General features: G+C 47.0%; 1 protein-coding gene across 4 annotated transcripts in view; it reads right to left on the reverse strand.

Moving 5' to 3' along the window:
* LOC147312202 (kinesin-like protein KIF13B) overlaps positions 1 to 11,107 on the reverse strand; it is a 32,305-nt gene that overhangs the window by 20,397 nt on the left and 801 nt on the right. For 3 of the 4 annotated variants that reach the window (XM_086264228.1, XM_086264224.1, XM_086264225.1), the window contains exons 2-16: positions 10,960 to 11,055; positions 10,631 to 10,713; positions 9,713 to 9,806; positions 5,343 to 5,355; positions 5,209 to 5,269; positions 4,849 to 4,941; positions 3,841 to 4,021; positions 3,626 to 3,713; positions 3,391 to 3,525; positions 2,666 to 2,778; positions 1,981 to 2,092; positions 1,452 to 1,664; positions 1,248 to 1,358; positions 359 to 493; positions 71 to 201 (exon numbers count right to left, since the gene is read on the reverse strand). In XM_086264228.1, coding sequence (XP_086120354.1) covers positions 71 to 201; positions 359 to 493; positions 1,248 to 1,358; positions 1,452 to 1,664; positions 1,981 to 2,092; positions 2,666 to 2,778; positions 3,391 to 3,525; positions 3,626 to 3,713; positions 3,841 to 4,021; positions 4,849 to 4,941; positions 5,209 to 5,269; positions 5,343 to 5,355; positions 9,713 to 9,806; positions 10,631 to 10,700 — 1,550 coding nt within the window. In that variant the 5' untranslated portion in view covers positions 10,701 to 10,713; positions 10,960 to 11,055. Of the gene's footprint in view, positions 1 to 70; positions 202 to 358; positions 494 to 1,247; positions 1,359 to 1,451; positions 1,665 to 1,980; positions 2,093 to 2,665; positions 2,779 to 3,390; positions 3,526 to 3,625; positions 3,714 to 3,840; positions 4,022 to 4,848; positions 4,942 to 5,208; positions 5,270 to 5,342; positions 5,356 to 9,712; positions 9,807 to 10,630; positions 10,714 to 10,959; positions 11,056 to 11,107 lie in introns of those variants that run through there. The other variant, XM_086264227.1, reaches the window with a different exon arrangement.

Raw genomic sequence — 11,107 nt, forward strand, 5'->3', positions numbered from 1 at the left:
AACGCAGCTTTGTGAGCATCGCAATGAGCCGGTCTTCTGCAGTATCGTTTGTCACGGGCTAGCTACATACTTAGCATTGCGGTGAGGAGTGAGCACCACGCCGTGGCTCTCTGTGACGTCAATGACACAGTGTTCTGCTTGGATGGCCATCCCACACAGCTGGATGTCCTGTGAGTCGGCTGAACCCACGCGCGTGTGATCCTGGATACAGGACAACGGTCACTTAACAATCTGAATACTAACACAAGCAAAACAGCTGCACCTGAGCACATCTGCTGTTTGTTAATGCAAACATCTAATCAACCAATCAAATGGCAGCAACTCGATGTATTTAGGATGGATGGTGAGTTCTCGGTACTTTTAGGTAGTAGACCAGCAGCTCGTTGAGGGCAGGGTCAGCGTTGAGGTTGACCAGATAGCACTTATCGTCGACCACTCGGATACCAGACGACTGCAGAGAAATGCCCAGGCTCTCCAACTGCCTCTGACGCTCCTGCAGAGAACACACGTCACGTTCAACACAGGAACTAACCGAGCGATTGTTCTGATCTGGAGCTGCTTGATGGAAGAAAAGAGAAGTGGCTGGGATACTAAACAATCTCCATCATGAACAAAACAAAAGACTGATGACATGCGTCAGCTCAATAAATGAATTGATTCTGAGTTCAAAGAGAGTTTTTAAAAACATATTCCTCTGGATAGAGATGGAAAAATAACGTATTCAGCGTGTCCTGAAAACTGAAGCTAAGCTGAAGCGTTGAGCTGCAGTTCCTCTAACGGCCACTTGAGGCTGCAGGTCTACGGGCTGGTACAATGACAGCGTCACCATCACTACCACCACTTATGGATGCTTTCAGTTCATTTCAAACCGCTGCACAGTGGCTGAATGCATTTTTTACCTTATCCATTTGAATACTAGTAACACGTAGAGGTTGGATGCAACCCTCTCCCAGTGAGGTGACAAACAGCTGACTGAAGTTGCTAACCCTCTTAGCTGTGCTGTTGGTGTCTTTTGGCCCAGTTTATAGAATGATGTGACCAACAGCACGGCCGTGTGTGCAGTACTGTCCGTCTCAGCGTTGGTGAAATCCCATAATTTAATTAGTTTGTAGTTTAACAGTGTTTACACCTTCCTGTCAAAGCCTTCGAGCGTTAGCTGATAACTCCAAACACTGAGGATTTAAACGCTATCAGAAAGCCACGGTGACGTGTTTTGTATGCGGTCTTGTGTGTTTGTGTGTTGCTACCTGTGCAATGGCCTCCGTTTTCCTAAGTTTGTCCTCCCAGGTGACCGTCATATCTTGGATCAGTTTCTCCGACTCCTCCAGTCGCTCCTTGAGCTCGGGGGCCTTCATAGACTGAGAGTGACAGCAGCTTCATTAGACTCTGGACGTGTGTGGATTATTACCCATAATTCTCACTGATCAGTCACAGGCTGAACGAGGCCAAACCTCCGCCTCGGTGAGCTGCTCCTTCAGCTTCTCCACTTCCTCTCGTAGCTCGCGGATGATCCTTGCGTTGGGGTCTTCGTTCACCACGGCGTGGTTGACGATGTTCTTGGCCCGGTCGGCGTAACGAAGAGTGGACAGCGTCTCGTCGTAGTTGTCTGCTGCTGGGCTGATAGTGGCCACCATGGCGGTGCGACTGTTCCCTCCGAGGCTGTCCTGCAGGTACGAACATCACCTTAAACTCTGAGCATTACAGTAATATAATTAAGCACAATGACTCATGAGCACGCAGCTGAAATCTAGGATGTTGGGGAAACAACATTTCACACCATTACAATGCTATCTGGAGCCAAATTAAACACCCAAAGCTGGCAAATGGAGCCTTTTTCAAACTGAGCAGAACTAATGAAACAAACAGCAGAGCCTTGAAACGTCACAAAATTAATTCATTTGAGGCAAAAGAAATCCTCCGATGTGAGTTTGCAGTGCGATCTGAGGCTGCATACTTGAAAACAAAGTTCCTTTCTTGTACCTTGAGCAGCCAGGTGAGCACAGAGTCTCTGTAGGGGACAAACTTGCTCTTGTTCTTCCCTGCTCCGTGGTCAGCCAAGGCAGAGATGACTAAACCCAGAGTGCTGAGAGATCTGCAGGGAGGGACAGAGAAAGGGCTTGTGATGCTAAGATTAGAAGTCCACACCTGAACAATCTCAGCTTCAAACGACTGAGTGAAGCACCGACTCAAAGACCGCTCCTGTCGGTTTGTTAGCCGGACGCCGATGCGCTTCTGCAAAACATCTTTAATTGCAGAAACTAAAATATGCTTCCTGTTCAGGGGCGTTCACACTGGTGACCCAATAGCAGGCTACACACATCAGAACTGTTTCAGCACTAGAGATGCTCAGAGATGCAGAGAAACAAGAAGTTTCCAATAACTTCAAACAAACACGGGTGTCTGGAGGCTCTACAGCCGAGGTGGGGAGCTCCAGGCCTCGAGGCCGGTGTACACCCTGGGTCAGCACACCTGATTAGGTCATTACCAGGCCTGTGGAGAACTACACAACATGCTGAGGAGGTCATTTAGCCGTTTAAATCAGCTGTGTTGGCTCATCATCTAAAACCTCGAGGCGGACACTCGGCTCTAGACTGAAGACAAACAGCAGCAGGCAGTAAAACCGTCTCGACTGTCAGTATCACAGCTTTATTTTATGCGCACTCACTTGTTGATGTTGCTGCCTTCTTTGAGCCGCTCCCCTGCAGCTCCAGTCTTCGCTGCCCGCTCGCTTCCAGCCAGATCCACCAGACTCAGCTTGCTCACCTTCTCCCCGCTCGTCTGCAGCAAACACACGGCGCCGCACAGGAGCTCATCGAGCTAGAATCTCTCATAGCTTTTGAATGAGAACGACTCAACAGAAGCAGCGATTCACAGACAAAAGACGAATAAAACACATCTGGGTATCGCAAATGTTGACGCCAATTATTATTTTATACCTTTTTTTATAGATGTAACTGAAAAACTGGACACATGATGTGTTTTTGTGACAGAATGCTAACAGCAAAGTGCCAACAGACACCGACAGGTTTGAGTGTTTATACTTCATAGTAGGTCAGTGTTGCTTAACAACACAATAAATAAAGAAATAAATTCCTCCAGATGTTTGCGTCACTCTTCGAGTCCGGTCCTGGTACCTGACCGCTGTCAAAGAAAGTCAAATATGAAAACACGAGGGCTGGCTCAAGACTTTTGCACAGTGCGATGCAGGTCTGGCTGGTCGACTAACATCAACGTGAGGATCAGCTGCTTCTCAGTGTTGCATGTTGGGACTTTGAATAAGACGAAACGAGTCCCCTTGAGTTCGGACACATTTCATTAACACTCGAGCCAATAACTGAAAAATAATCAGCTGCACAGAGAGACGGCGTGCACATGCGAGCGTGTCCTTACCCCAGACCGCAGGTCCATGAGCGTGTGCGTGAGGATGATGTTGAACACGGCGTGCGACCTGCTGCTCTCCTCATTCATGTTTGTGGCCGCCACCGTGCGAGACTTATTTCCCTCTGACATCAGAGACTCGATGTCCTGTTGAACACCAACAAACACACGCGCCGTCTGCAGCCACCGTTATTACTTCCTGGTCCTCGGAAACCCGATGCGATAAAGAAAGAAACAGCTGGTTTACCTCGTAGCTGGTCACAGCCAGACGGGAGAGACCGTCCACGTAAGGCCCCAAAACTTTGTGCTCTCTGACTCTCAGCGCTTGTCGGCTTCTGCAGAAATAAGGAGACGGTCACAGCTTTGAGTCCTTCAGCTGCCTGGACTTGTTCAGGGACCCTGAATGTTTCATGTTATTCCAACATCCCAGCAGAATGACGAGCGAGGCTCTCAGCATCTCACCCCTTCGGGTCGAGCAGGTCTCGGACCTTCTCGTTGTAAATCTCCATGTAGGACACCTCCACAGTGAAGCTCTCCCCTTCACGGGCCTCCTTCTCAGTCCTGCTGAACAGCGAGCTGCAGAGTCGGGGGATAAGACCGGGCTGCTCTGACGAGCCCATCATGGTGTACGACTTCCCAGAACCTGAAGATAAACGATCCAGACGCCAGTGAGAGACAGAACGAATCACTGATCATTTAACACAGAGCGCTGCAGCTAATGCTTGTATCCAGGATCATAACAAACTTAATTCATTTAGGAAAATTCAGCTGGAATAAAAGAAGCTGCCAAACTAGAGTCAGGTGAGAGCGCTTCATGTCTGACGAGAGTGTGAGGGTCTCAAACAGCATCCCATGTTATTCATTTGTAATCACGAAGAGGGGACTGCTGGGCCAGGCTTATGTTGCACCCTGCAGCTGTTTGACAGACGAGGCTTATGGGAGCTGTGGGCAGGGAGGGGCTGACCTGCCCGAACCTGCATCTGCCCAGCAATCAAAAGTTAATCTACTTGTTTCGGTTCAGCAGATGGAAAAATGGCAAAGAAGATGGCGTCCTGACAATATCAGCCACGGCATCATTACTTCATCACGTATGAAGTCGAAGACACCAAGTGCTGCTTCTGCTTAAACAGGCAGAGCGTGCCGTGATAGTAAGATGGACTGTGCCAGCTCTTTCCTCCAGAGCCAATATGTGCAGCGCGACAACAGATCAGTACCCACGTGGGTCAGGAAACACTCAGCATTCAGACAGAAACAGTGTGAAACAGCTTACTGCGCTGTGGAGCACAGAAACAACGTTTTGCAGTGACTGTGACCCAAACTACTGAGAACTAAAAGTCACAAACAGTCAAATCCTGACTCGCTTCATTCAAACCTGACGTAGGAGGACAAATGGAAACATGTGATGCTGCGGTAGGATGTGCAGTTCCTCTTATCGTTACTCATTTGAAAGTTGTTGTTCTGAAATGTTACCCGTCTGCCCGTAAGCAAAGATGCAGGCGTTGTAGCCCATGAAGGCATTGTCCAGCAGACTCTCCCCGAGGCACTGGAACACCACGTCCTGACCTGCACACAAAACTCAGACTAACTGCTGGAATCAGACACAAACGAAGCTGATGAGCTACAAACTTTTAACACGAACGAGACGACAGGAAGAATAATTTCGCTGTTTTCAGACTGAGCCACAACCAGTGTGACGCAGTGTGTAACCCCTTCATCCCAGCCCCCCCACGGCCGCTTTCTCAGCTCCATAAATAGCTCAGCGCATCAGGAAACACTGTCAGGAGACACGTTTGAACAGACTGACATGAACCTCTGTGAAAATGTACCAACCTGCAAACTTGTCTTTCTGAGAGTCGTCCATAGACCAGAAACAGTAGTCGTACGCAAAGACCTGCAGAAAACATGCGACACACGTCTGTAATGTGCACACCATAAATGTGTGATTAATAACTCATCATATTTACCTTGGGCTGATTCCTGGAGACAGAAAAGAAGAAATAATATTGTTACTGATATTTAAACTTATTTGTCATATTTCTCAGTAAAATCTTTGACCACAAACACACACGTACACGTGCACACGCACACATGAACTGACCTCGTTCGAACCTTTGGTCGCGTTTAATAAACATCCACTGAGTGTGTATGCACGGATGTGTGTTACAGAGAAACACAAGAGTCTACTTTAAAAGCTTGTTTTTCCTGCAACCAAGTGCTAAAAACACAAAATCGGTTTCTATCTGCTTCCTGTTATTGTCTTACTAGAAACAGGCTGACAACATCTTTGAATGGGTTTGTGCTCCAGACTGTGAAACATTCAGGCTGATGTCAGTTGAAGAGCTTCCATACTGGCTTTTCCACTTGTGCTGTTTTTCTGAGGAAGCAGAAAAGCAGCAGGACTGAAGGAAACTTGAGGCTTTCCTGTCTGCAGCCGGATGGAAGACGGCTGTGCAGATCTCCAAGAAGAGGAAGTTCGGTGCAGATGGTATCTTCAAGGCTGAGCTCAATGAGCTCCACGCTGGGGAGCTGCTGAGCACTCTGGGGCAGAGGCGGGTGTGTGGACGGTCAGCTGAACGAATAGGATGCGGTGGGCTTTAAGGCAAAGCTCAAGCTACATCAGGACTCCGGCTCAGACGTGACGCTGCCCCCATCTGCCAGACACGCGAGCTCAAATACAACAACCACCAAACTGCTCACTGCACTCAAAACCAAAGCGTGAGCGTCATATTCCAGGGAGCACAAGTGCCCCCACACAGGAGGAAGCAAAAGCCAATCATATAACAGCACAATCAAACTAACCCTGTACAAGCAAAACAACGCAAACACTGACAACACACAAGTCTGACATGCAATAATATGGCAGCATTTTCAGCCACACTGAGTCACTAAAAGTAAAGGTTTCGCACTCTCACTCACACACACACACACGAAACAAGGCCTCCCTGTGTGAGACTGGGCTGGTCCATGAAAGAGCAGCCTTTAGTCCCGCTCTCCTGGGACGGTGAGGACATTCCTGAGATAACTGGAATCACTAAAGCAGGACGACGGTAGGTCAGCAAGTCTGTGATCAACAAAGTCTGGCTTTATACAACCAGTGATTTACAAATCAAAAAAATGGAGACGTCATAGTGAAGACATAAAATTAAATGTTATCATGAAGTTTGATATTTTAAAATCCATCCCAGGGCATTTTCTTATATATTAAATGTTCTCTTAGAGCATCCGAGGAAATTCATGAAAATAACTGTTGGAGTCCTGAACTCTTCCACAGCAGCATTTTTCATTTCTCTTTGATATTTGGGCTGATTGGCACCTGATGAACGTAAAAACAAAGAAATCACCAGGTTTTTTTTTTACCTAATTTGTGTTTCTAAGAAAAATCAGAGCCATATGAGGATATCAATTTAAAATTTTGATAGAACAGTAGCAGCATAATGTCCTCGTAAGTGGATATCAGGCCTTTGAAGAGCAAGACTTAGTATTTTGGTCTAAATAACCCAAAATGTGACGTCCACATATGTGGACGCAGGTCCTAGGAGGGTAAAGCAGGAACAGGGCTTCATTAATCTGACAGGCCCTGCTGGGCTGCAGCCTCCCAGGGTGCTGGGACATATTAACACCCCCTGAAGCAGCTGAACCATCAGGCAGTGAGCTGACTAAGCACAAACTTTACAGAAGAGGCCGTCCTCTTCACAGCAGACAGGGGAACTGCAGTACTACAGACACAGATGCCTTCTGCTTTCCACTTTGGCTGAACACGAAATGCACACAAAACAATCGGCACACAGAACCGTCTGTTAGAGACGCTGATAGCAAAACACCTGCAAGTGGCTAATATGATCAAATCAGCCGATGACGTCGGTCTGCCGCTATTATCGCCTAACGTCTACACCCTCTTTATTATGAATTCATATTATGATCCTGCTGTGTAATGATGGTAGCATGTGTTCCCTCCTACAGGAGCTGACCAATCATGATCAACCTTTGCATGAACACCCTGTGAGTGCAAACATCTGAGTTATACAGATATTTTATACAAATCCAACAATCGTGTGCATTTGTACATTTGACAGTGCGATTAAGCACCAGGCTGAACGTCAGGTTGTGCGTCACAATCCAACGTATTATAGCGTCACACTGCAATGACTGCAGCGTTTGTAACGTCCCATTGAGACAGCAGTGGTAGGACTGGAGACCAGCTTGTGCCACAGAGGCCAAAAAAGCAGTTTAACTCCAGTCGGCAGGAAGGTTTTGGAGAAGTCGGCGACACGTGAGAAGATTATGTGAAATGCTAAAGCTTCGTAAAGACCAAATTTACCGACTGGATAAATTAGGTCACGCCTTCCATTAGGAAGAATAAAATTCTCTTCTATAGTAACAACACTGTTGATTCTTGTTAGTTTGTTAATGTAAAATCGAACTATCATGAGTTACAGATGAGTTTACCACCTCCACCGTTCCCGTCTGACCTCTGTGCTGGTCTGGGACCATCTGTGCCGCACTGAGCCTGTAAAACGTGTTCATACCGAGCCCCAAATGGGGAAACGCAGCGCCGCTGAAGCGTGTCAGGACAGAAGAAACACAGATACACACGCATGAAAAAATGCAAAGGATCACAGTGAAATATGAGACTCGAATCTCCTTACAAAGGCAGTGATTCATTTAGTCCATGTTTGCCCTAAGGCACAGTTACATGCTGAACAGGGAACCTGAACGAGGGCCAGGACCTCCAGGGAACATCTCCCTGCACCACTCAGTATCTGGCTCACTGCAACACGAGGAGGAGGATCGGCCATCAAAACAAATACAGCTTTGTGTGTGCACAGCAACGCGCTGCACCAGTGTGACATCATAAACGCGACTGGAGTTACAGAAAACTCCGACACCATTTCCCTTTGCTTCTTCCTGCTCCTTCAAATGTGTGTCAAACTACCTGAGCAGGGCTGAGCCGGGACACACGCCCTTTGTAAAGAGTAACGATGCAGAAGAGCCAGAGGGAGATTTCCACGGAGGGTGGGTGGAGTTCTAGATTTGAGCCCTTTTCCAAACGACTGGGCGCCAACCTGAAAAGCTGGTTAGATTCTCTCCAAACTCACCTGACGGTAACTAAATGAGTGAATCTGTGATACAGTCAGTCCTGCTATTGTACACATATTACAGCACACTCACAGCCAGGAATCTCACTGAACTGTCTGCACTTGTCCAATGCAAATAGCTGCTCATAAAAAGGAGAGAGAGTCATTAAAATGTTGCAGCGATGAGGAGAAGAGTGTTGCTGTGTAAGGCAGAGGGCCTGATGATGTCATGGTCTTACCCTGATAGCATGATATCAGGATATCGTTGCTTGTGGCGCAAAAAAGTTGCAGCTACCGCAGTGGCTTTGTGACCCCACAGAGGTCACGCACAGAGGTCAGTGTAAGACATGTAGGTGGCTGTATCGGTGAGTGCATCTGAATGTGATTTTAGTCATCACACTGACACATTACAACTTCTGCTTCTACAAACCAACCAATAGAAATGCAGCATGAAAGACCAAGTATCACAGGTGAAGAGTCAATGTGACCGAGAAGCTGAAAACCTGGTACGGCAGCCTTTCAACCATCTCACGTCATGGAACCACGTCCACGATGCTGTGTCAATACTCACGGAAACAGGAAACGGTTTACAGAGCTTGTAGACCCCCTGCTCACCACTTTTGCACTGGCCTCACATTTCTGACCTGGAAGCTGTGTGTATGGTGCTGATTCACTGAGACAATGTCTGTCTTGGTAAATACTTATCCAACAAAGGACCAGACGCAAGCCTAAATCTCTGAATGTTCTTCAGCGGATATCATGACAGCGACATCGCACGGTAGGAAGTAGCAAAGGAATTGCAGCTCTGAATCATAGCCAAAGATTTAGTAGCTATCATCAGTCTACAGAAAAACCAGAGTTTATTAGATCCATGCTGCAAAGTTCAATTTAACACGTTCTGAAGCACACCTATGGTCAAGCTCCAGGTCATGCTCCAGCCACCAACACCGGTGCACGTCTGAAACACAGCTAAACAAGCTGTGGCGTGCTGCTTAACTAAAGTTTACTTTGTCAAGTGTGATGTCATCAGATTGATGATCCGCAGCAACGTGACTCAAGCCGACACGTCTGCTCAACAATGTTTCCTGACAAAGAAACTGATTGGCTAACCAGGGAGGCTCCACTGTGGACAGGATCAAAGCAGGAGTAGATGTTGTGGTGAAAGTGGAACAAAGGAGAAAAACGAAACCACAAAGTGTCTGAAATTTAAACAGGTTGGCTTCAAACTCACGACTACTTTCTTCCATGTAACAGCTTACCGGGGGTCTGCTGTGTTCATACTAGTGACGGCTGGATGCAGGACTGTCTGGTTCCCATCAATCTCCACCACACATTTGGTTTTCAGGTCTTTTTCTGGATAGTGGAGAAAAACAACATGTGATTTTTGGACTAAAAAAAACAAAGTGAAATGTTCAAAAACAATCTGCAGTCTTCATAATGCACCGTTTAAAAGCAGCAGCTCATATACTGGGTGTCATAACTTTCCCTAAAAGTGACTGAGTCACTCTGCAGAGTAACAGGTGGCATGCATGCATGCCTGTGTGTCCTTAAGCTTCAAACAGGCCAACAAAGGGAGGCAGGAAAGAGGTTTTATTGAGGCTGATTCATCCAGGCCTGCACAAACACTGCGACCAGTTTACAACTCCCTGTGCAGACACTAAGGAAAACCAGGCTCACACCTTCTCTTCCTCATTCCTACCTGCACTGGAAGGATTTTAAGGCGGAGACAGAGCAGCAACTTCCTGTCAGAGTAGGTGTTAGGGCATATGAGTCACAAGGTTGTATTTTATCTTTTAAAATACTTTATCAGCTTTCATTTGAGGGTCTTAATCAGAAAGTGATAGCTACACTTAAAAGTTCAAAGGTTGCTGCTGCAGTTAGCTGACACTCCAGTCCAGCTCAGCTGTTGTCAGAAGTAACAGGCCAGTGACAGTGCACAAAACACGTCTCTGCCATATTTGAAGCTTAAATTTAAAGACATAAGAAGTGCGTGTATACTTCAGAGCTTGAGGAGAAACCGAACCCTGCACCGAGCCTTACTGTTTACCAAAAGTTGAACGAGAGCAAACACGGACTCAGATATGGGTGAAGTGCAGGGCCGATACTTCCCTTTGAAGGTGGACGGTTGCCTTTAAAAGGCTTCACTGAAACCAGCGAGTGCAGCCGTTTGTACTCACCTCTCCTGTTCATTGGCCGCACACGAACAGCCACCTTTACATTGGAGTCACTGACACTGTTGTCATCCATGGTGGCACCTGACCTGCGTCACATGAATTAAAAAACAAACAAACCCCAAAACACCCGTGAAATGACTTGGCGTGTACGTAATATCACACATTGTGAGATAACACTTATTTATCCGAGTGACACCTGAACACAGCGATTAAACTGCGTTCATTTTCGAAATCACTTTAACTCCAGTCAGTGACTGGTGAAGTCTGCCGTGAGAAGATAACAAGGCAAAGAAAAGAAATAAACCCTCCATAGTTCAGAGTAGCAAACTAACCGTGTGTGCAGTGGTTTGCCCGTCCGACTCCCTCCTCTCCTCTCAGGCACCTTCAAGTAGTGACACACAGCAGCTAGCCGGACACGCTAATGAGGGCTGCATGACAGCAGCACACAGGATTAAATACTTCCACATTTACCGCCGACAA

This window comes from Aulonocara sp. 'chitande type north' Nkhata Bay, linkage group LG15 (assembly GCF_057382095.1).
Source record: "Aulonocara sp. 'chitande type north' Nkhata Bay isolate Kocher_YH1m ecotype deep benthic linkage group LG15, A_spYH_male_GT1.1, whole genome shotgun sequence".
Classification (NCBI taxonomy): domain Eukaryota; kingdom Metazoa; phylum Chordata; class Actinopteri; order Cichliformes; family Cichlidae; genus Aulonocara; species Aulonocara sp. 'chitande type north' Nkhata Bay.